This window comes from Centruroides sculpturatus, unplaced genomic scaffold, assembly GCF_000671375.1.
Source record: "Centruroides sculpturatus isolate CEXI.00-Female unplaced genomic scaffold, Cexi_2.0 scaffold1193, whole genome shotgun sequence".
Classification (NCBI taxonomy): Eukaryota; Metazoa; Arthropoda; class Arachnida; order Scorpiones; family Buthidae; genus Centruroides; species Centruroides sculpturatus.
Window position 1 is genome coordinate 162688 of NW_019385473.1, and position 25579 is coordinate 188266.

Consider the following 25579-nt stretch of genomic DNA (forward strand, 5'->3'; position numbering starts at 1 on the left):
ATTGGAGGAATTTTGGCATAAAAATTTTACACACGTAAAAAGTAGAGACATGCTCTACTCTTTTTTTCAGTTATTTTTCAGCCAAAATTTCAGAAAAATTTTTACAATTTCTGTTTTATACTAGATTTTATGCCGAATTTTACACATGTGTGTTCCTGGCCTAAGATTCTGGCTGAATATACTTTCAAAAATATAAATGAATATAAATAGATTTGTATGTAATTTACTAGTTATATATCAAAATAATATTTTAAATTAATATTTTTGATTTAATTTAAGAAAAATAAGCATACTTCTTGTTCAATCTTGCAGTATTCAGAAATCCTTTCTAAAGATACCATACTTGTTTCTAATTGAGAAATTAATCTCACTAACCATCCTAAATCTTCAGATATCTAAAAAAATAAATAAATTTTCATATATATTATTGAAATCAAATGAAAAAATTAAGTAGTAAAAACTAAAAATCTATTGTAAGAATTGAAATTTTAGTTTAATTTTAGTAATTAAACTAAAATTTTTTAAATATTTAATATGAAATAATTCTTGTACTTTTAATTATTAAAAATTAATCAAATAGAATCAGTCTTTCTGAAAATTTGATGTTATTAATGAAATATAATCTTAAATATAAATTAAATTAAAGTTAAAATTATTGCATTACTTAATTCTGTTTTTCTCCTAACCAATATCATAAGTTATTAAATGTCAAAATTGGTCTAAGAATATCAATATATTACCCTAGAATTTAAATTTATTTAATGTAATTTTGCCACTTAAGATAAGATGTCAATATTCCATATAATTGATTTTCTTAGTAAAATATACTTACTGAAGTAGAATAGGTTAAAGCTAATCCAATAAAACCTGGATTTAAATAATCTCTTCCAAATACAGCTAAAAGTGCTGTGAATAAAGCAATAAATCCTCCTGTTAAAAACAATATAGCTTGCAACCACCTAGAAATAAAGAAGAATTTCAGTACTTTTTATTAAACAAGATGATCCAAAAAAGTGCCAAAACAGATGATTTGCAATGAAAAATTAGTATAAAATGTAGAAAATTTTATTTGTGATTTTAATTTTCGAATATTGAAAATCTGTGTTGTGGAAGTTTGATAAAACAACCAGAGATTTAATTAAAAGTTAACTAGTTAACTAATAGTAATAGCTAAGTAGTTAGTTAAAGTAGGCTAATCTAGTGCCCGTAGAGTCAACTATTATTATTATTATTATGTTGGGTTTTGTGAGTTATACTCATTATTATTATTATTATTATTGTTACTACTATAAAATTAAATGAAAATAATTAAACTCAAAAGTCATATTTTGCCAAAGATTTTTATTTAGAAACAACATATTTAACAACTATACAATTTAATTCTAAATAATAATATACAGAGCAGACAACCTTGTACACAAATTAAAAAAAGCACAAAATACAAATTACAGATACATCAGCCATTAACATTAAGTTTGTACAATGTTGCTACAAAAACTAAAATTATATTTTATTGATTTTCACCACCCTCTCACAATAAGATATAATTTTACCAGTCATTTATTTAATGACTTTTAGAGTTTAATGATCCTTATCAAAAGCTTGACACAATCCAAATCTATGAACAAACTTTGAAAAAGCAGTCTACAAGGACATTTATTTAATTTTAGAACATTGTCACTCTGTCATTCCTTCAGTTTTCAAGATATAAATTTCTTCGTTAATATCTCCATTTAAAAAAGTACTCTTTATAATTAGTAACTGCAAGCAAAATTCCTGCAGGGCTGAGTGGAAAGAAAATTCAGCCCTGGCATTATATTAAAATCTGATCTTCCAAAGAAAAAAAAACTCCTTGTTGAATTAAAAGTAAAAAATACAACTAACTAATTAATTTTAATTGTTTAGTGTTATTTTGATAGGTTTGTTACTTAGGTTAATTTGAATTTAATATTATAATGGGGAATTATAATTGTATAATCATATGCTTAAAATTTTTATATAAAAGACATTTCTAATGGACTTCTAAAATTATGTCCTTTTTAACTCCAGTACCTTTTTAACTAGTCCTGGAGAGCATCAGTCTCTGGTATTTGCCAGATGGCCAGTCCAATGAGTTCTTGGGTCATAAGGTTTGCAATTGGTGTAAAACTTCAGATAAATCTATATCATCTTCTTATTGTCTTCTTTTAGATAGTTATTCTTTTTAATCTTATTTAAATTTCTTCAAATGTCGAGATAAACTTCTAGTAAACTGTTCTAATAGGATCATCTTCCTCATTTTCAATCACATCAGAATTTTCTTCATTTCCATTTTTACCAGTTAAATCTATCACAATTTTACCATTGTGAGATGTACAGTACAATGTCAAATGAAAATAAATCCATTACGTAATCATCTTTTATTTCTAAACTTTGTGTAATTGTTAATGTGAACCATCTCTTGAACTTATCATTTTTCTTTCTTTTGGATAGCTTTACTGTTTTCTTCANGCAATGGAATAAATGAAACAATCAAGACTTTTGAAGAAAATTCCATTACAATTACTGTTGCAACAAAAAAGAAAAATATATCTGTACAAAAGTATAAATTAGAAGGGATTTCAGAATCAACTGAGTCAATATCTTTGCTAAATCTGTAAAATAAAAAAAATAGAAGTGTTAACAGTGGAAGTGTTAATAGTGGAAGTGTTGAGTAACAAAGGAAGTGTTAATATAAAGCAGCATGCAAGATTTACAGGCGGTGTTTTGCGTTTTTGCAGAAATTGAACATATTTTTAGACTCGTAAAAATTCTCTAATTAGTCTGGAAATAGGGGACCTAATTCTTGCATTCTGTGAAAATGGGTAAGATTGGCTATAATGTAATGAGAATTATCTTAATCTTCACTATCGTTACTTTTTGCCCAGCGAAGCAGGTCCTTGTAGCTAGATTCTAGATTACTTAGAAAAACAGTCTTTCATACATATAAAAAAAACTATATTACATACAAATAAAAAACCCAGCGAAGCGGGTCCTTGCAGCTAGTTATATATAAAATCATATACATTTGAATATATCTGTAATGTTATGTGGCATTAGAATAACTTATATATACAGAAAAATCCTGGTTATCTGAGATAATAACTGATGGATAATGAAAAATGCAACCATGGTCTTTTTGGATTAAAAATTAAAAACATAAGATTTATATGATATAAAAAGAGGTTTAAAAGTGATAAATCTTAGTGAATTTGATCATTTATAAGAACACTTTTTTTTTCATTTATTATACTTTTAATATGAATTGGTTTGTCTGATACTGAAGTTAACTGATAAATGTTAACAAAAATATTTTGTAATATTAATACATGTTAGCATTTTAAACTTTTTTTTTTTATGAATTACAGTATAAGAAAAGTAGTGTATTCACTTGCAGGTTCATCTTGGATAATTCAGAACCTTAGTTAATTGCAGTTCTATTGTATTTAAATTATAATTATTGGTTTCAATTTGTTACTATATTCAAAGAAGTTGTTATAATTATAATAATAACACAGGCACTGGAAAAATCAGCAAGTACAGAGAACTCGCCCAGGAAATAAGCCATCTTTGGAGAATGGATATTCTACCTGTCATTCTCTCCTCTACAAGTGTTATACCATACACACTACACAAAAGCCTGGGACATTACAATTGAATAGAAGCACATACATCACACTACGGAAGGCCATTGTATTGAATACATGTCATATTGTTAGGAAATTCCTGAATACAGACACATACACTGACACACTTATTCAATTTATATCAATTTCAATTATATATATATCAATTTTTGTCTTCTTTTGGTTGCTATGCCTTGACTCTGGTCTGTAATAGTACACAAACTTATCATTTTTCTTTCTTTTGGATAGCTTTATTGTTTTCTTCACATCCAACAAATATTCCTCATTTTCCTTTATCTCTTTTCTCTCTTCACATGAACAAATATTGTTGATCCAAATATTTGAAGGTGATTGTAGTAACACATCCAAACCACAACTCATAGCATATTTAATTTTTTACAGAATTTGTTCCTGTTAGATTTGGCTTATAAATCATGTTTACAGCTTTTATCTGCTTCTTATAGTTTTAGACATTTCAATTTTAAGGCACTTGTTTTTAAAATTAAAAAAAATTTTCATCTTTCATGAAACTTGTATGTTGAGAAATCTGAACACAAAGTGTTATTGTCATTGTCTTGTTCAATAACACTTTGTGCAGTCAATCTTTCTTCTGTTGCTATCAAACATGATGTTATTAATATTTTTACTTTCAGTTTAGTTCCCAAAGAAAAAAATTTAAGATTGAAGGAATGAGTTATTTGATTAAGTGATAACAATTGAACATAATCCTATATTCATATATTTTTATACATTAACAAAGCACCAATATCACTTATCAATACATATCAATACTTTCAATTATCACAAAAACAGAGGAGGAGGAAAAAACCATTATAAAATAATTCTCCCAAACTACTGTTCACTTGTAATCTTTCATGTTTGCACTAATTGTCACCAGACATACCTGATATATAAGTCTGATGGACATGGATTAAAGTTCACTCTACTAAAAGTGTCCTCTTGGTCATTATTCACAATCACCTCTCTACATAGTTGTCTTCATAATTTTTCCCCATATTCTTCAATCTTGAGATTCTATATCCATACAGTAGTAGTCCACATCAAGAAAGAAAGAAAATAGATTCAGTTCTCTCCTTGTATTCCCTTTTTATTTCCCTCCTACATTCAAGCATGATTCCACTGGCTATCCAAACACCATTGTCAAACTTCTAGGCTTATAGGAAAGCGGTGCTGTACGTCCGACGTACACGTTTTCGCGTTGAAAACGTCGGCCGCAACCTCTCTATTGTAAGAGGAATGCATACAGATGTGCATTGGATTAAATCGCATTTATACAGCGTAGGACCTGTATCCTATGATTCACGAGTGTTTAAACAATAAATTGAGTCCTTTGCCTACGTGTACTGACTTATGAATCAGCCTGAATAAACGAATATATTATTATTCCATGTATTTTTTATATTACGTTTCATGTATAGAGTGACCCGCTTAAGAAAGTTTTACAGTGATATTTATATGAGACAAACGTAAAAAAAACACAGAAAGAGGTTAAAATTTAAATGTGCCAAGTGTTCACCATTGTCTTTCACTTAGAAGCGGTTCACACACGACAGACTTTCTAATTTAGATTTTGGCTAATTCTGTATAATGTTATTGTAAATTTTATAGAATTTAAATGTTTATTATAACAAAAATATAATTTTAATATTAAATTTCATGACCAAAAGTAATATATTTTAGGCTAAATTAAATTTTATTATCCCTTCTGAAATGGTTAATTTATGAGATTTTTTTTTTTAATTGTAGAANATAATGTAATGAGAATTATCTTAATCTTCACTATCGTTACTTTTTGCCCAGCGAAGCAGGTCCTTGTAGCTAGATTCTAGATTACTTAGAAAAACAGTCTTTCATACATATAAAAAAAACTATATTACATACAAATAAAAAACCCAGCGAAGCGGGTCCTTGCAGCTAGTTATATATAAAATCATATACATTTGAATATATCTGTAATGTTATGTGGCATTAGAATAACTTATATATACAGAAAAATCCTGGTTATCTGAGATAATAACTGATGGATAATGAAAAATGCAACCATGGTCTTTTTGGATTAAAAATTAAAAAATAAGAACAATCCTTATATAACTGGACTAAATTAATACAGTGGTGCTTCACTTTGAATTTAATTCATTCCAGGAGTCTGTTTGAACTCCAAATCATTCAAAGTCTGAATAAATTTTTCCCCTTAGAAATAACATGTTAGAAAGTGAATTAATCCATTCCCAGACCCTAAACAATACCTATTTCAATAAACTTAAATAGCAAATACATACGAAAAAATTTAAGGTAAGAATAACAATAATAATAAATGGAAACAATAAATATGTAAATACTATATAATAAAATTGCATTAACTGGTCACACACCATTGTCTTCAGAATCTTAAACATGATAGCCAGATCCACCACATGTGTACTGCTTTCATGCTTTGCAATAATTTCCTTTTTCATATCAATCATTGATATTATAACCTTCTTCTTAGACTTTATTGCTTTCACACACTTCTCAGATGCCATTGTTAATAAGTAAAGATTATATTAGGTTGAACAGAAAGATTTTTATTTTTAACAGCTGTCATTACTTAACATAGATATGTGATTTAATTATAACAGTTGTGAAATTTAACATATTATTGCTAATGTGAGATGGCATTCTTTGTTTAGAAGCTCATTTTAAACTTTTTACTTCATATTTTGTTTGAATAATATCAAGTAGAAATGTCTTCAAATAAAATGTGTATCAGACATATCATGCTTTATGAGTTTTATATAAAGATATATATCATACAAACAGTAAAAAAGAATTGTAACATATGGGGAAAATGCTCCTAAACTTCAAACATGTCAAATATGGTTAAAAAATTCCATTTGAGAAATTTTGAACTAAAAGATACAAAATGTATGGGGTGTTCAAAAGCTGTCAACAAAGAAAATTTGCAGAAAGAATTGTTAAAAATCAACAAATAACACACACAATATATATAACTACATACACCAAAAATAAAGTGAAAAAAAGCAGAGCACAATGCATGCAATGAGAGCAAGAGATAACTTGGGTGCACAATAAATTGTAGTTATGCTTCAAGCATATATTTCACTGCATGCACAGTTTGAATTTTGTAGCATTGCTTGTACTCCAAAGTGAATTAGTGTTCAAATTCTGAACTGTTCAAAATACGAATAGTTAATTATATGCTATGATTATAATAAACATGAAACTGAAAAATTGAATGTACTGTATATTATATTTTAAATGATTTGAGAAATTATACAGGGTGTACACAAATTATTGGATGATTTCATAAGATTATATTTTCACTAATATTGAACAGAAATACATGATATTAACACCATCAATGACAAATACATTAATCTGACAAGTGTTCATTTAGATAATTCTGATATGCCTGATGTTCAGCATCTGCAGACAAAACCTGCACATGACTAATCTGATCACTGGATATCACAGTGTGTGATTTCTTCCTGTTGGGTTTCATCAAGGACAATGTTTATGTCCCTCCCACTTCCAACAACATTTCCAGAATTGAAACAGCATATTCACACTGCCATCAGGAACATCACAAAACATGTTTGAGAAGGTTTGGTGAGAATGGAAATACCATCTGGACATCTGCCATGTTTAGTGTTGCCACCTTTTCAAAATCACTGACCCGGATGGCAGGTGAGGTTTGTTTGAACAGAAGTTCCTGAAGCATGCGCAATGTCATTTTGCAATGTGAAGAATAACATGCTAAATCAGTTACAGTTAGGGACTAGGGAGACTTGGGTAGGAGTAATGTAAGTAACATAAATTAAGAAAGAAGTACAGATGACTTAGCTCTATTGGAGATTGGAGACATGTACCAATCATACAAGCAAAAAAAGAAAAATCAACAGGTTGAGCATGAAATTCCCAGACAAAATTGATAGTTCACCCAGACAGTGAGTCAATTCCTGGACTGTCCGGGTGAAAACTGGACGTGTGGTAATACTAGCCATGTCAGATATCCAGATGGTCACAAATGAACACATCAAATTCATTTAAGGTCAATATAAAACTGCAAATATACCTATTTCAAATAGTGGTAACATCATGCATTTCTGTTCAATATTAGTGAAAATATAATCTTACAAAATTGTTCAATAATTTGTGAATACCCAGTATGAAGATACTTAGCACAAAGCATTCTGTTACATAAAGCTGCTGAAATATAGCAGCAATTGTTTGAAAAACCAATATGATATAACAAAAAAATAATTAAAGATATGTGTATGTATTCATATTACATTTATCAATTTCTTATTTAATAACAGATAAAGTAAACAATGTCAGATGCATTAAAATCCTTTTTATAAAACAAGTACTTTCAATAATACAAAATCATCATCACCAGACTAATGAACATCTTAAATTTGAAATAGATTGTCATGTGAGGGCCCGGATTTAAGATTTGAATATTTTTATTCATTTTCATCTACCGTTTTGTTCCAAAACCAAAACAAATTTTTTTTAAAAATTAGGGTTAACTTGAAAGGAAAAAAACCAACAAAATTTTCTCATAAAAATCGCTCATAAAACTCTGTTCCCATGGGAGTACTTCCTTGTAAAAGATGAGTTAACCATTGTGTCATAATTTTGTCACTTCGCCCACTATTGGTCAAAGAAGATCATCACCTGTGACGTACATGGGGAAATCTCGAAAAGAAAGCCCCCACATAAAAGGCAAGTGCGATGACGACACACGGGGGGAAAGTTATTTTTCTATACTGTGTGTGTGTGAATTACCTGCCTCTCATCGCCACCATCTTCGATAGACTTTACAATTCTAACTTTGAGTATGACTTTGAACTTTGGACTGAATTACAAACCTGGGAAGAACGAGAACTCAGATCAACCTGACATCAACGATATAACTAGAGGTATTTATTCCACTCACGAGGATATGTAAGCTCTCTCTTGAATATTTCCAATGCGCGGTTAGGGTTGCGACTTATTTATATTTTGTCCACTATCAACCCTGAAACCTATGAATTATACGGATTGAAAATTCCAAGAGGGAGCTGTAACCTCGATTCCCTAATTAATTATTTATGTAAAAATGCTCAACAATAAACGGGTATAATGTTAATTAACTTGGATTGGTGTGTGTTTCTTCCGACATTATCACCTCCATACTGAACCTGAAGTCCTCCACGAGATTGCTCGTGATAATTTTGTCCTCAATCTAACGCGTATCTATCTGCTAAGAAATTGATAGATTGGTGTCAGATCCTGATGGGAGAAAAGATTTAACGATCCTTAACTCCATAACCCTTTTGCTCAACAGAACCCATCCTTTGGACAAGAGAGACCGGACCTCAAGGTTTTGAGTCGAGTAAGAAGTAGGAGAGTCAAGAACTCGTAAACATCCTACCCCCGATTAGTCTCACAGTCACTATATGCAGTATAAAACTGTCTATTATTATATTACATTTGGCATAGAGTTTAACATACTATTTATCAATTCTAATGGAAATTTTTTATTTAATTATCTATAGCAGTTGTGCCCAAACTTTCTGATTGGAATACCAAATTGGTAGGTAGGTAGGTAACAAATATTTTGTATATTTCAGTAAAACTTTGTTATTTCATAATAGGAATATTAAAAGTATTGTGTAATTCAAAGTTGAGTCTAGTCCCCAGCCAAGAGAATAAGGTTTTGAATATATTTTAGTTTGAATTTCATTGTATTTATATTTTGAATTATCCAAAGTCAATATCTGGTCCAGTGTCCTGCAAAAATATCATTTATTTCAAAATCTTCCATCATATTACATGTTTATAAGAAAGTTTCCATGCATACATGGCAGTTTCAGTTTCATCAATTATATGATAATTCATTGGATATCCAATCATTTGGACATTGTATGCATTGCCAACAAAGAGGGAATTTTTTTGTATTTTCTTAGCACAATGTTGCTGTTGATAACATATCACTCAGGAACACTTTCACAGGAAAAAGGTTGTTTTATTGGTGTGGACGGATATGCATTTCGGGCTTAAGAGGGGCATTAAGCCCAAAATGCATATCCGTCCACACCAATAAAACAACCTTTTTCCTCTGAAAGTGTTCCTGTGTGATATGTTCTCAACAGTAACATTGTGCTAAGAAAATACATATAATAGAGAACAACAAGCAACCAAGATTTAAGAATTTTTTTTATTTTTATGAAATAAATCTGTTTGGCATTTAATTATTTTGGAAGGTTTTTGCAAAAAATCTATTGTTTCAATAATTCCAAAGTCTATTATATACATGTGTGTATTCATGACAGAATGTGTACTTATAGTTTTAGCCGTTAATAAGGCTTATTTTCATCAGATCACATGATTTTTGTAATCTCAAACTCAAGATGATGAATTCTTTATAGAATTAGCCATTAATCCTCTAGATAAAATTCACGGTAATTCTTATTGAAGCACTTAAGCTTCGTTTCATACATTATTTTCATGTCTTAATTTGAATGTAATTTGGTTACATTAAGTTCATCAACACACCAACTGATAGTTTTTTGTAATAGTTTAAATTACTAAGTAATAACTTGTAATATTAACACATTTGTAAATGAATGGATGAAATTATGTAAGATAATGTCATAATTTTATTCAAGAATTACAAAAACTTTGATTTGAAAAAGTTTGGATAATTCAAAGTCCTTTTTTTTTNAGATTCTATATCCATACAGTAGTAGTCCACATCAAGAAAGAAAGAAAATAGATTCAGTTCTCTCCTTGTATTCCCTTTTTATTTCCCTCCTACATGTGACTTGACCAGTTCTCTCCTTGTATTCCCTTTTTATTTCCCTCCTACATGTGACTTGACCAATCCTCATTTTGCCATTGTTATGACAACCAATTACATACAAGAGAACTACTATAGAGTGGTATGGGAAGAAGGATGTGAGTATATAACTAATAAAATGAAAAAACCCACATAATGTAATAACACCATAACAGATTCTCAAGTGGATATAAAGTGAAAAATTTATCTGATAGTGACATTAAAATTTTAGTCATATGCAATTTTTCAGAATTTCTCTCTCCAGTTTGGTCTAGTTCACTAACTCACTTGTGTATCAAGAAATATGATTTACTACATCATCATTTTCATAAATAAAAGAAAAGAATATTTGTTGAAGGAAATGTAAACTAATCTCAGATTTTTGCTCATAAACTGAATTTAGCTTTTTCCACATTTTACAAGCCATGTTGCGAATTGAAATATGATCTATTGGCCCTTCTTCCATTCTATACACTAGCAGTTCTTTAGCATTATCATCTTTAGTTTTCCATTCACTTAATTCTTTATCAAAAATTAATTTACCCTTACCATTATACTCCAGCATTTCACTTCTATCTTTTATTGTATCCAGGAAACCCTTCAAAGCTGTAAAAATTTTCACAATTTCCCAATTTAGCAAATCCTTCAATTTTGTAACAACAGTGAATTGCTACATTTTATTTATGTACATCTTTGAAATGTTAAACTTTAAGTACAAACTTCTGACTTGACCAATCTGCTTTAATGCCTAACTATGAACTCAATCTGATCTCTGTAACATACATTGCCTGTTGCAGAAAACAAACATCAATCTATTTATAAATAATAACCTACATAGCATACATACTTGTATGCATATGAAAAAGATACAAAAACTAGTTACAGGTACAGTACAGTACATTGGCCATAAATGATGTTTGTATAGTGTTACATTAAGAATGAAAATTACATTTTATTGATTTTGAATAGTCTGTGATAACTGTCAGATGTCAAAAATATGAAAATCTTCCCACATGAAATTTAATGAATCTTTGATTGTTTCAGAAAAATAATATTTGAAAAATGACTTTTCTTCAATTAATTCTCAAAACATAAAATAAAAAACAGCACAAAAACTTGTTTAAATAATTAATTAGATCTTAATATAAAAGTAATATGATAATCTTCAATATACTTGATCAAAACTTAATGCATAAATCTATATATATATATATATATATATAAAAGTGGATGTGTGTGTCCCTATATTTCACTTTTCAGCCAAAACTACACATCGCACATGAATGGTGTTTGTATGTGGTAGTAGCCCCAAGTCTCCATTCGTGCACTATGGTGGTTNAATTGGGCTACTTTACCACTCCTATTAATAATTAAATTATCTTATTAAATTTAATAAGAGATGGTGCCTAACACCTACCTCTAGTACCAAATTACTCAGTATTTAATTATTAACAGCGGCAGAGGTGTGTTTCAACCACTGAGGCTGCTGGCACTTTTCTTTCTGAACTCCAACAACATAAAGGAAGTTTGTGAATTTGTGTTTACTAATTGATTTGAATTGTGAAAAAGTTAATACAAATTGATTTAATTAAATTTATTGTCTTTTGGAGTAAAATCAATCCTGACTTAAATGCAACATTCTCCAGTAGAGTATAGAAGACTTCTGCTAAATCACACTAAACCAGGTAGTAGAAAAGATCAATCAACTATGACTAATACCAAACTTAAAACAGATTTTAATTTATATGTGGACAAAGACACACAGGAAAACTAAAAAATTATAAAGAATTCATAAAAAATTGATGTATCGTATAATCTATTAAATTTCCTATTAAAGTTATTAATTTAACAAGATAGTAACTTATTCCAAAGTTACATTTCAATTTACTTATTAAAATTATAATATAAAAATAACACTCCTTTATAGTTAAATATGTTATTTATGTAAATTTTCAAAATATAATGCATTTTAGAATCATTTGAAGTCTGAATCAATTTTTCCCATTAGAAATAATGAAAAGTGAATTACAGTGGGTGATCGGTTAACAAACAAATCGGATAACAAACTCTTTTGTGAAAGATTTTTATGTTTGGACAACGAACACCTCACAGAACAAACACAAGAAGCGACATAAAATAATGAATATCAATTGGTCTTCTCTTGTCTTCAGACAACAATTCGAAACTTTTCGGAATGTAGGAGATGTCAACATCGATGCTCAACCCAGTATATACTGATCGTATAGTATTCCTCCAAACTTCGAAACTCTCCCTTGTAATTCCAGCCTTTTATTTTTTCTGACAGAAACAATTCTTTTATAGTATTTGCGAGACTGTCAGGTGGACACTTGTTAAGTTTTGCATCTGTTTTTATTTTTGAAAGGTGAGAGTACAATATCACAGGTAGAGAGTGGGCATATGTCTGATGTCTGTTGTTGCTGGGCAGTATGGCTTGAACAAATCTACAGAAGGACTTCAATCTTATCTAAGAAAGTTACTGTATTATCAAGAAGACTCAAGCAGCTTAAAAAGTAACAAAAATCACATCTGAGAAATAAAGAATATTGAAGAGCTCATAATGAAACCTGAAATTGATCTGACGACAGAAGAACGCCAAGGACTGTTGAATGAAGAACACCAAGAAACTCGGCGATATATGTTTTCTTCTGAAAGAGAGAATTAATGTCGATATCTGCTATTAAACATTTTTTTGAAGAAGTGGAATGATATCAGAACGACAGTCTTAGAATGGCATCAAAACCAGGTTGAGGTTAATAGGCTTAGGGATCTCTACAATTACAATGNTCCTTACAAAAATAGAATAATAAAAATATTTAAAATCAAAATCTTTATCCTTTTTTCTATTTTTAGAATAAAATGCTATCATTAATTTTACCTTAGTTTTTATACAAAAATTTAATACTATTTTAATTTATTAACAAATTTCATACACATTACCTATTTATGATTCTTCCAATTGGTGTAATGTCAAAAAATGAAAGAGGAGCTTTCAAAATTCTATTTAATAAATCATGATGAACTTTCACAGCAGCATTAGTTGTTCCCATAAACATGAAAACATTAGTTACTATAAGAAATATACCTGTAAAATTATAACAAATATTTAAGTTTAACTAGAAAATTAAATTCATAATATCAATGTTTTGATTAAACAGTTATATCTCAAATAATGCAGATTAACATGGTATTTCACTATAGTGCAGTTAATAACTTGTGCACTTAATAAATGTGTATACAAATTTAGCACAGTTTTAAACTTTTTATTCAGAATCAACACTTTTTAGTTTATTGGACTTTAAAATAATAGCACTTTTGCCTCCAGATATCTAACACCTATATCAGTAGTAAGTAGAGTTAGACAGTACTGCTATAGTTGTATTGAAAAAATTTTTTGCCTTTGGTGCTTTATAAATATATACAAAGTAAAAACTTAATTATAACTCCCTTATATGAAACTATGAGTGAAAAAAGAAAGTATGGAGATGTTAAAAACCAATAAAAAATAAATGGTTAGCATTAAATAAGAAACTCAGAGACTATTTCAGACATTATTATGGATGGAGATTCTGACACTGATCATAGTATTAAAGTGCAGAGAGCTTTAGAAGACACAATTTAAATACAGGCAATCTACCAAGTAAGTGAATGAACAAATGGCTTAATGAAGCAACCTTACTATATTGGAACAGGAACACTGTCTACATTCACATCTTATTAAAAAACTAATATCTTCTATATTAATTACTGGTACCAATGAACACCATTACTAAACCTTTAATTCCAGTAACATAGTAAAATTTACATTATATTAAATTTTATAATATAATATTCGATAATGAATATTATAAAATGACAATGATTAAAATAATACTCTGTGTGAGTAGCAACAATAAGATAATTATTAATTATACACTATTTATATTTAAGTTATCATGTAAGTAAACTGTTATACTGTATTCCAGAGGAAAAGCTGGAGGTATATGAACTCAAAGTGATTAATAGCCACTTCAGTTTTTTTTCTTATGAGTGATCAACAATCATTTCTGAAGGAGTTTGCCAAATATGAAAATTATCAAAATATGAAAATATTGATGACAAGTGAGTAGGTCTGCCCCATGCCCATCCCAGACAACAATTTCTCTTTGAATCTACGGATGCAACTCACAAGAAACATATTTCTGCTGCTTATGAGAGCACTGTTAGGATAGATGATTCCTAGCACTCCACCATATCTACCATATGGTGGAATGGTGGGGAAAGCAATTTGACTATCTTTCTCTTTTGGTCAGTCTGACTATAGCTGAAGATTAGGCAGATTATGGACAGCCTACTGCAGATACCATACATTCCCATGTCTATGGTATTTTCTCACTGTCATGCACAGTCTCCACAGTGCAACAGCTTTGCAATCATAGATTTGGCTAGTTCCAATAGACCTATAGTTCAAGTTGTTACAGAAGGCTGTTGTGGCTAATGATCATCACTGCTGCTATCTTCATTTGCTTTCTTCAACAATTGTGAGGACAATTTAAGTTTTTTTTTTCTAATTGTGATTTGTGAAATGCAAGTGGTTTGTGGAGTAATTTCATGTGCATACAACACAGGAATTTTGGTGTCTCTAATATGGATAGATGGCTGAAAACTGGATCCTTAACGTTAAATGAAAACAGCAGTATCATGGTCATATTCCATTGTGAATTCTGTTGATGTTCATTTCTTTCTTGTTGATATTCAGATGTAGGCTTAACTCAACATCCATGCTTGTATCATCTATGGATATACCTAAGAATTCTGATGAATTTTCTAGCACTCAAGCACAGTCAAATCACTGCAAGCAACAGAGAGAAGTGAAAATCGGTAACACAATATAAAAATGACATAAATATGATGTTCAAACTTGCAAGTTGGATTTAAGTGGACCAGACAATAAACACCCTCTTCCACAATGTGTTATCTACTTTGAGATTTTGTCAATCATTCCACGAAATTGTCAAATCTATCACTATATCTCTACCAAACACTCAGATCTTATGAATAAACTGACAGAATATTTTGAAAGGAAGTGCAAAGAAATGAAAATGAGAAAAAGTTTGCACCAATCAACATTACCAGAGTCAAAGTGGTATGAAAGGCATCCTATCTTTACAGCTACCATTCAGTTAAATTAGCAATTGATTGGATTTGCACAAATATATATCAAATGACTCCATTCAGGAAGATGATCTCTTTTGTCAACCATTAGAAAGTACAATAGGAGGAAAAGACATTTTCTCTCTCATTTATAATTTCATGTCCAAAAATGGTATCAAATAGTCCGAATGTGTACGTACTTGCACAGATGAAACAAAGAGAATAAGAGGAAAGTACAGTAGACTTGTCAGTCACATTCAAAAGGTAGCTCCTGAAGCAATTTGGATACATTGTACTATTCACTGAGAAGCAATGGCCACCAAGAAAATGCTCACAAACAAATAGCCCTCAATGAAATGATTAAAATTGTCAACTTTGTAAAGGCTAGGCCCTCAAATGCGACAATATTTACTTCTATTGCAATGAACATGTAATGCTGCTGTTGTACACAGAAGTCTGCTGGCTCTCCTGAGGTAAGTATTGACATACATAATGGAGCTGTGTGATAAACTAAGTTTTTCTTTTTGGAGCATCCTTTTGAGTTAGGAAATCATCTAGACAATTTGGATCCAAATAGTTGCATACTTTGCAGATGTTTTTTCTTACCTCAATGGATTAAATTTAGGCCTTCATGGTAGTTCTGCCACAGCATTCAATGCATGACAAAACTGAAGCTATGATAAAGCAGTTGCATTTCTGGGCAAGTTACAGGGAGCAAGTGAAATTTGAGTTCTTCTCAATATTGCACAGATTTCTTTCCAGCAAAGACACAGCTACTGACTCAAATATGAAAGTTGATGTAACACAGCGCTTGAGAACAGTCGCCCATCAATTGCATGAATATTTCTCTTAATTATCCTGTAATCCACATTCATAATACATAATCCATTTCATTCTGATATGCCTGTTCTGGGACTGTCAGTTAGCCTAGATACTAGATAAAGAGAGAAGGTCTTACCCACTGGTATAGCCAAGGATAGGTGGGGGAATAAAGGTAAGGAGAGGGAGGAGGGCAGGGGGAAGAGGGGGGAAGGACAGGTGAGAAGGAAAGAGTGAGAGGGATCTCATGATGCCTGGCTGGGAACAGTTTACAACCAAAAGGGGTATACCTAGTACTACACAGAGTACCCAATACATTGTGCAAGCAGAACAAACACGGACACAATAATACAATAACAATGCATATACACCACATGTACATAGATAAAATAGAACAAAATTACAACATACCCCTGGAAGTGTGAGCTGATAAATAGTAGTTACCTAAATATAAACCAGGGTAGATCCCAAACAAGTACAAAACAGATCTAAAACCCACGAGGAGCTGGTATAAAGGAAACTGACATAACACAGAGGCTAAAGTTCTTGAAGGTTATGAAAATGTTTTTGTTGCTGATTAACAAGTCCTGAAAACATGGCTAGATGATGTTCTCCTTACACACCATGTTGATGAGATGTTTTCTTTCCTGGAAGTAATTAGGGAGGTAGAAAATGATATGATAACTGTCTTCTTTTTCCCTAGGAGGGCAGGGGCAGTAGCCCTCACCTTTCTTCAAGAACTGTGCAAGGTAGGTCTTAAGGTTTCTGTGTCCTGTCATTATTTGTCAGTTAGCTTACAGAAACAGCTGCTTGATATTTTATCAAACAGTAATCTAAAAGGTAATTTTATAAGACAAATCTGTTGCAATTTTGGACTGAGTTGCTTTTTAATGTTTATACAGTAGAGCATCGATTTTCCGAATCAATTGGGGACTGGGGTTGTTTGTATAACTGATATTTCAGATAACCGATTTATGTACGAAAAAATTGTTTAAAATATCCGATGTTGAAATTTTTCTCCATTGTGTGTCGCTTCGCGTTGAATTTTCGTCGATGTTAAGTCTAACGAAGACTATTGTATCGTTAAAAATTATTTTTTTATTAAGTTAAAAATATTTTAATTTAATGTTTGTAGACTAATGATGATAAAATAATAGAATAAAAGTTTATATATGTATTTTTCAATTATTTAGTTTATGTTTTTTTTTAAAAGCTAAGATTTTTTTTCATATATTGTAGTATTTCTTAATTAATCACTTTGACATGTCATTTTAGAATGCATTTTGAATCTAGACTCCTCTTCAGCTGTTGACAATGTCACAATGAAAATATATTTTTAGTTTAATATTAATCAATAAAAGGCATAAATAATGTCATATGCTATTTTTTACTCGGTAAATGACATTATATCTTTTATTGGTTCCTTATTTTTCTTGTGATGTTACTCAGGACCAGTGTTTTCAAAGAACTGTCAATAGCTCTAGACCTGAAATGCATTCTAAAATGACAATTCAAAGTAATAATTTTTGCCATGCTCTTTAAACACATAACCTGTATGATAAGTCCTATATTTGTCAAGTTGTGAGATTTAAGAAGTACAATTGAATAGGACAAGAAGCTTTGAGAACATCATGCAAGTACAACAAAGATTTTTACAATTTGAGATAACTGACTGTTTAACAATAATTGATAATAAACTTACAAGAAGTGCATAATACACAAATAGCAATGGAATAAATGAAACAATCAAGACTTTTGAAGAAAATTCCATTACAATTACTGTTGCAACAAAAAAGAAAAATATATCTGTACAAAAGTATAAATTAGAAGGGATTTCAGAATCAACTGAGTCAATATCTTTGCTAAATCTGTAAAATAAAAAATAATTTATTTAGTATAATTATAGAATAATTAATAAAAACAGTTAATAACTATTGTTATAATTAAAAATAAAATACTATAATCATACAAATTTAAAAAATATATTATTATTATTATTTTTTAAGAGAGAAAGTTTTTGAAAGTCTCTTCTCATCAACAGCTAATATTCCAAACTATAAAAAAGTCCACAAACTATTGTAAATTTGAATTAGTTTATAATAAGTAATTTTAAAGTAATAAAGAAATAACAATAAAGAATAAAAATAAACACATTTATCTCTTATATGGTTTAATAAAATATATAATGCAATACTTTATTTTAAAAATTCTTTATCATACAAGGATAAAACAATTGTTTAACTGTTTAATTATTCAAAATACTATTCATTCAAATTACCTAAAATTTAATCAATTAATTAAATTTATAATTACATAAAATAAATTTTATTAGCATAATTTCATATATTTATTAGACTGATCATTTATTTAAAAATTAAAAAATAAGAACAATCCTTATATAACTGGACTAAATTAATACAGTGGTGCTTCACTTTGAATTTAATTCATTCCAGGAGTCTGTTTGAACTCCAAATCATTCAAAGTCTGAATAAATTTTTCCCCTTAGAAATAACATGTTAGAAAGTGAATTAATCCATTCCCAGACCCTAAACAATACCTATTTCAATAAACTTAAATAGCAAATACATACGAAAAAATTTAAGGTAAGAATAACAATAATAATAAATGGAAACAATAAATATGTAAATACTATATAATAAAATTGCATTAACTGGTCACACACCATTGTCTTCAGAATCTTAAACATGATAGCCAGATCCACCACATGTGTACTGCTTTCATGCTTTGCAATAATTTCCTTTTTCATATCAATCATTGATATTATAACCTTCTTCTTAGACTTTATTGCTTTCACACACTTCTCAGATGCCATTGTTAATAAGTAAAGATTATATTAGGTTGAACAGAAAGATTTTTATTTTTAACAGCTGTCATTACTTAACATAGATATGTGATTTAATTATAACAGTTGTGAAATTTAACATATTATTGCTAATGTGAGATGGCATTCTTTGTTTAGAAGCTCATTTTAAACTTTTTACTTCATATTTTGTTTGAATAATATCAAGTAGAAATGTCTTCAAATAAAATGTGTATCAGACATATCATGCTTTATGAGTTTTATATAAAGATATATATCATACAAACAGTAAAAAAGAATTGTAACATATGGGGAAAATGCTCCTAAACTTCAAACATGTCAAATATGGTTAAAAAATTCCATTTGAGAAATTTTGAACTAAAAGATACAAAATGTATGGGGTGTTCAAAAGCTGTCAACAAAGAAAATTTGCAGAAAGAATTGTTAAAAATCAACAAATAACACACACAATATATATAACTACATACACCAAAAATAAAGTGAAAAAAAGCAGAGCACAATGCATGCAATGAGAGCAAGAGATAACTTGGGTGCACAATAAATTGTAGTTATGCTTCAAGCATATATTTCACTGCATGCACAGTTTGAATTTTGTAGCATTGCTTGTACTCCAAAGTGAATTAGTGTTCAAATTCTGAACTGTTCAAAATACGAATAGTTAATTATATGCTATGATTATAATAAACATGAAACTGAAAAATTGAATGTACTGTATATTATATTTTAAATGATTTGAGAAATTATACAGGGTGTACACAAATTATTGGATGATTTCATAAGATTATATTTTCACTAATATTGAACAGAAATACATGATATTAACACCATCAATGACAAATACATTAATCTGACAAGTGTTCATTTAGATAATTCTGATATGCCTGATGTTCAGCATCTGCAGACAAAACCTGCACATGACTAATCTGATCACTGGATATCACAGTGTGATTTCTTCCTGTTGGGTTTCATCAAGGACAATGTTTATGTCCCTCCCACTTCCAACAACATTTCCAGAATTGAAACAGCATATTCACACTGCCATCAGGAACATCACAAAACATGTTTGAGAAAATTTGGTGAGAATGGAAATACCATCTGGACATCTGCCATGTTTAGTGTTGCCACCTTTTCAAAATCACTGACCCGGATGGCAGGTGAGGTTTGTTTGAACAGAAGTTCCTGAAGCATGCGCAATGTCATTTTGCAATGTGAAGAATAACATGCTAAATCAGTTACAGTTAGGGACTAGGGAGACTTGGGTAGGAGTAATGTAAGTAACATAAATTAAGAAAGAAGTACAGATGACTTAGCTCTATTGGAGATTGGAGACATGTACCAATCATACAAGCAAAAAAAGAAAAATCAACAGGTTGAGCATGAAATTCCCAGACAAAATTGATAGTTCACCCAGACAGTGAGTCAATTCCTGGACTGTCCGGGTGAAAACTGGACGTGTGGTAATACTAGCCATGTCAGATATCCAGATGGTCACAAATGAACACATCAAATTCATTTAAGGTCAATATAAAACTGCAAATATACCTATTTCAAATAGTGGTAACATCATGCATTTCTGTTCAATATTAGTGAAAATATAATCTTACAAAATTGTTCAATAATTTGTGAATACCCAGTATGAAGATACTTAGCACAAAGCATTCTGTTACATAAAGCTGCTGAAATATAGCAGCAATTGTTTGAAAAACCAATATGATATAACAAAAAAATAATTAAAGATATGTGTATGTATTCATATTACATTTATCAATTTCTTATTTAATAACAGATAAAGTAAACAATGTCAGATGCATTAAAATCCTTTTTATAAAACAAGTACTTTCAATAATACAAAATCATCATCACCAGACTAATGAACATCTTAAATTTGAAATAGATTGTCATGTGAGGGCCCGGATTTAAGATTTGAATATTTTTATTCATTTTCATCTACCGTTTTGTTCCAAAACCAAAACAAATTTTTTTTAAAAATTAGGGTTAACTTGAAAGGAAAAAAACCAACAAAATTTTCTCATAAAAATCGCTCATAAAACTCTGTTCCCATGGGAGTACTTCCTTGTAAAAGATGAGTTAACCATTGTGTCATAATTTTGTCACTTCGCCCACTATTGGTCAAAGAAGATCATCACCTGTGACGTACATGGGGAAATCTCGAAAAGAAAGCCCCCACATAAAAGGCAAGTGCGATGACGACACACGGGGGGAAAGTTATTTTTCTATACTGTGTGTGTGTGAATTACCTGCCTCTCATCGCCACCATCTTCGATAGACTTTACAATTCTAACTTTGAGTATGACTTTGAACTTTGGACTGAATTACAAACCTGGGAAGAACGAGAACTCAGATCAACCTGACATCAACGATATAACTAGAGGTATTTATTCCACTCACGAGGATATGTAAGCTCTCTCTTGAATATTTCCAATGCGCGGTTAGGGTTGCGACTTATTTATATTTTGTCCACTATCAACCCTGAAACCTATGAATTATACGGATTGAAAATTCCAAGAGGGAGCTGTAACCTCGATTCCCTAATTAATTATTTATGTAAAAATGCTCAACAATAAACGGGTATAATGTTAATTAACTTGGATTGGTGTGTGTTTCTTCCGACATTATCACCTCCATACTGAACCTGAAGTCCTCCACGAGATTGCTCGTGATAATTTTGTCCTCAATCTAACGCGTATCTATCTGCTAAGAAATTGATAGATTGGTGTCAGATCCTGATGGGAGAAAAGATTTAACGATCCTTAACTCCATAACCCTTTTGCTCAACAGAACCCATCCTTTGGACAAGAGAGACCGGACCTCAAGGTTTTGAGTCGANAGAATCCGACTAAACGTCCGTAGCGTGGCGCTACGGACGGCGGGTAAGTAGTTCGGCTGCCCGATGACGTTTTACGTATTATAGGAGTTATTTTTACCGTTGTTTACGGATAATGCCACAATTTTTATAGGAATCATAACTATAGGAAACGGTTTTATAGGGGGATCTACTGTATATATTTTTTTATTTTTGGCGATCTCCAGAACAAATTAATTAAATTCCCATTAAAACCTATGGTAAATCGATAATCGGTTAATGAACAATTTGGATAGTGAACAAAGTCTTGGAACGGATTATGTTTGTTAACCGATTACCCACTGTATTCCATTCCCAGACCTTATTTCAATAAATTTAAAACACCAAACACAATAATGTAAGGTAAAATTAGTTAATTAAATGCCTTTATAATGAATTAAAACACTGCATAATAAACTGAAACCACATTTATTGGTTGCACACCATAGACTCCACATCTTAACATATAAGTGTGATTTAATTATATAACATGTTACAAATAATGTGAGATTTTATCCCTTCTTTAGAATCTTACTTTAAACTACAAAATGTTTGAATAAAATTAAGTTGTAATGTCTTCGGATAAAAAGTATATCTGGCATATTATGCTTTATGACTTTTGAAAAGGCTAATAACACCATACAAACAGAAAAAGCAATTGTAATGTGCATGAGGAAGATGCTCCTAAACTTTGAACATATCAAAATGTGGTTTAAACAGTTCTCTTCTGGAAAATTTGAACTAAAGGATACAAATGTATGGGATGAGCAAAAGCTATCAACAAAGAAAAATTGCAGAAAGAAATTGTTAAAAATAGATAAACAACACACAATACAGTATATACAGGGTGGGACAGAAAAGACGGACATTTTTGAAATGGCTAGAACTCACCACCAGTTAGAGTGGCAGGTAACATGAAAGTAGTGAGGTCTTAGCATTGTCTTTTCAGTTGAAGGCATGGAGCCGTAGATGACAGAACACTGTGTGTTTGCATATGACTAAGGAAACAGTTGTGTGCAAAGGGGATCATTCATTCATACACATCTGATGGAAACATATTCCCATCAGATATGTGGTTTCAACAGGATGAGGCAACAGCCAACACAGCTAGAGCATCAATTGACGTTATTCATTGTCTCTTCCCTGGTCACCTTATTTCCAGGTTCAGTGACATTCATTAGCAAAGTTGGGCCAAAATTTTCAATGCAAAAACATTTACGTCAGATGTTCAGAGCACCTTCCTGTAAGCCTAGAAGTTTGACAATGGTGTTTGGAATGTCAGTAGAATCATGCTCAATGTTCCAAACACCATTGTCAAACTTCTAGGCTGACAGGAAGGAGGCATGAAATGTCCGACATACACGTTTTCACGTTGAAAACTTCGGCTGCAATCTTGCTATTGGTCTCCTCGTTCGCCCGACCTATCATGTGCAATTATTTCTATGTAGGGATATCTCAAGGCACATGTATACGAGCATAAGCTTGTTCTTTGCAAGAATTGAAGGAAGCTATTCATGTGGAAGTCGCCAAAATCACCTCCAGAAATGCATCACTGATAACTGTCTGTTATCAGTGATGCATTTCTGGCAAGGCAAATTTTTGTTGAATTCTGCATTTGAACTCTGAAGCATTCAAAGACACCACATAGGAGATGTCGTTTTCTACACTTTATTCTGTAAAATGCTATTTCAATACAAACTCACATCTTCCAACAAATATCTTTTGTAGTAACAATTACAGATGTTGTGATTTTTTAAAAAAACATCTATCCTTTCTGCCCCATCCTGTATAACCAAACAAACTAAAATTAAAGTGAAACAGGCACTGAAAACATAAAAGCATAATGTGAGAGTGAGAGACAAATTAGATACATAACAGATTGTGCTTATGTTTCAAGCAAATTTTTCATTGCACATGCAGTTCAAAGCATCATTCAAACTCCAAGGCAAATTTTTGTTGAATTCTGCATTTGAACTCTGAAGCATTCAAAGTACAAGGCACCACAGTATTTTTAACTTTTATCATTATTATTTTTTTTTGCATCACAGTAATCTTTCTAGTAAATAAAAATTACCAATTTAGTAAATGATTCATTACACTTATTATCAAATAAAAAATATATTTATACTATTGTAAATGAAATTCTTACTCCAAAATAATTGCAGATATGAGTTATTTAAATTTTCATATGTAATTCATCATTATATGAAGTTTTTCTTATAATTACTATTCATTAATCATAGCAACTTCAAAGTTTTTGTTGATTTAATGTAATATTAATACAGTCGACCCCCCTATAACGTATGTTCCTATAACGACAATTCCTATAACGTAGCAAAAAAATTGTAGAAACTTTCGTATAACGTACCTCCTATAATGTCGTTTCGCGACAAGATTGATAGAGTCTGGACCAATAGTGGATGAGCAGCCGAACTACTTACCTCCGACCCTGCGCCACACTACGGAGCGGCTAAATTGAGTTTGCTATCGTCTGTTTAGTATTATATATAAATTATATATAAATTAGGTACTGTACATATAATTATATATTAATTATATATAAATTAGGTACTGAATATATAATTATATATTAACTTAATTTATTGTAACTNCTTCGCGTTGAATTTTCGTCGATGTTAAGCCTAACGAAGACTATTGTATCGTTAAAAATTATTTTTTTATTTTGTACAAACAAAATAAATATATTGAAAAATATAAAAACAATAAAAAATTATACTTCAGATGTTAATTTAGTATCAAAAACGTAAAATATTTGAGTAGCCGAAGACATAGACAAAGATTGAAGCGCCACAGCACTGGCGAAAATTTAAATTTGCCGACTGAAATTCTTTCGGATGATTGACGTTTCGGATGATTGACGTTTCGGATGATTGACTTTCGGAAAATCGACGCTCTACTGTATATTATACACAGTAATTATTTTACATTTTGTAAATTTTACCTCTTGTTCTTTCATTTTTAATAATTTATAATAACTAACACATTGGCCAGAATGAAATTAATATTTAATAGAAGAAATTAAATACAGTAGAGCCTCGAAAACGCGGCATTCCAGATAACTCGGCCATACCCTGGCAGCCCAAAAATATCCTTAGTTAATTAATTTTCATTATAGACATCTTTATGCCTCAAAGTATTTTTCTGAGGTCTGTCTTATCAGGTAAATTACTGTACAGTGTATTCATTAATTTTCATTTTCATGTGGTAAAGGCTCTATGCCTTCATAAAGGACGTACTTTTCCTTTGTTTAAGGGTATTTGGGCAGTTTATTCTCTGTTGTATTCTCAAGCAAACAATACATACAAGTACAGTACAATATTTTCTGAGGAAACACGCATACTTATCCTTTTTTAACCCCATTCCCGATAACCCGGCATTTTCACAAACTCGGC

General features: G+C 30.5%; 1 protein-coding gene across 1 annotated transcript in view; it reads right to left on the reverse strand.

Moving 5' to 3' along the window:
* The window catches only part of LOC111639306 (multidrug resistance-associated protein 1-like), a 106323-nt gene that overhangs the window by 5541 nt on the left and 75203 nt on the right, over positions 1-25579 (reverse strand). Inside the window, exons 23-26 of the mRNA XM_023385161.1 lie at positions 13450-13594; positions 2493-2633; positions 833-959; positions 294-395 (exon numbers count right to left, since the gene is read on the reverse strand). Coding sequence (XP_023240929.1) covers positions 294-395; positions 833-959; positions 2493-2633; positions 13450-13594 — 515 coding nt within the window. The remainder of the gene's footprint in view (positions 1-293; positions 396-832; positions 960-2492; positions 2634-13449; positions 13595-25579) is intronic.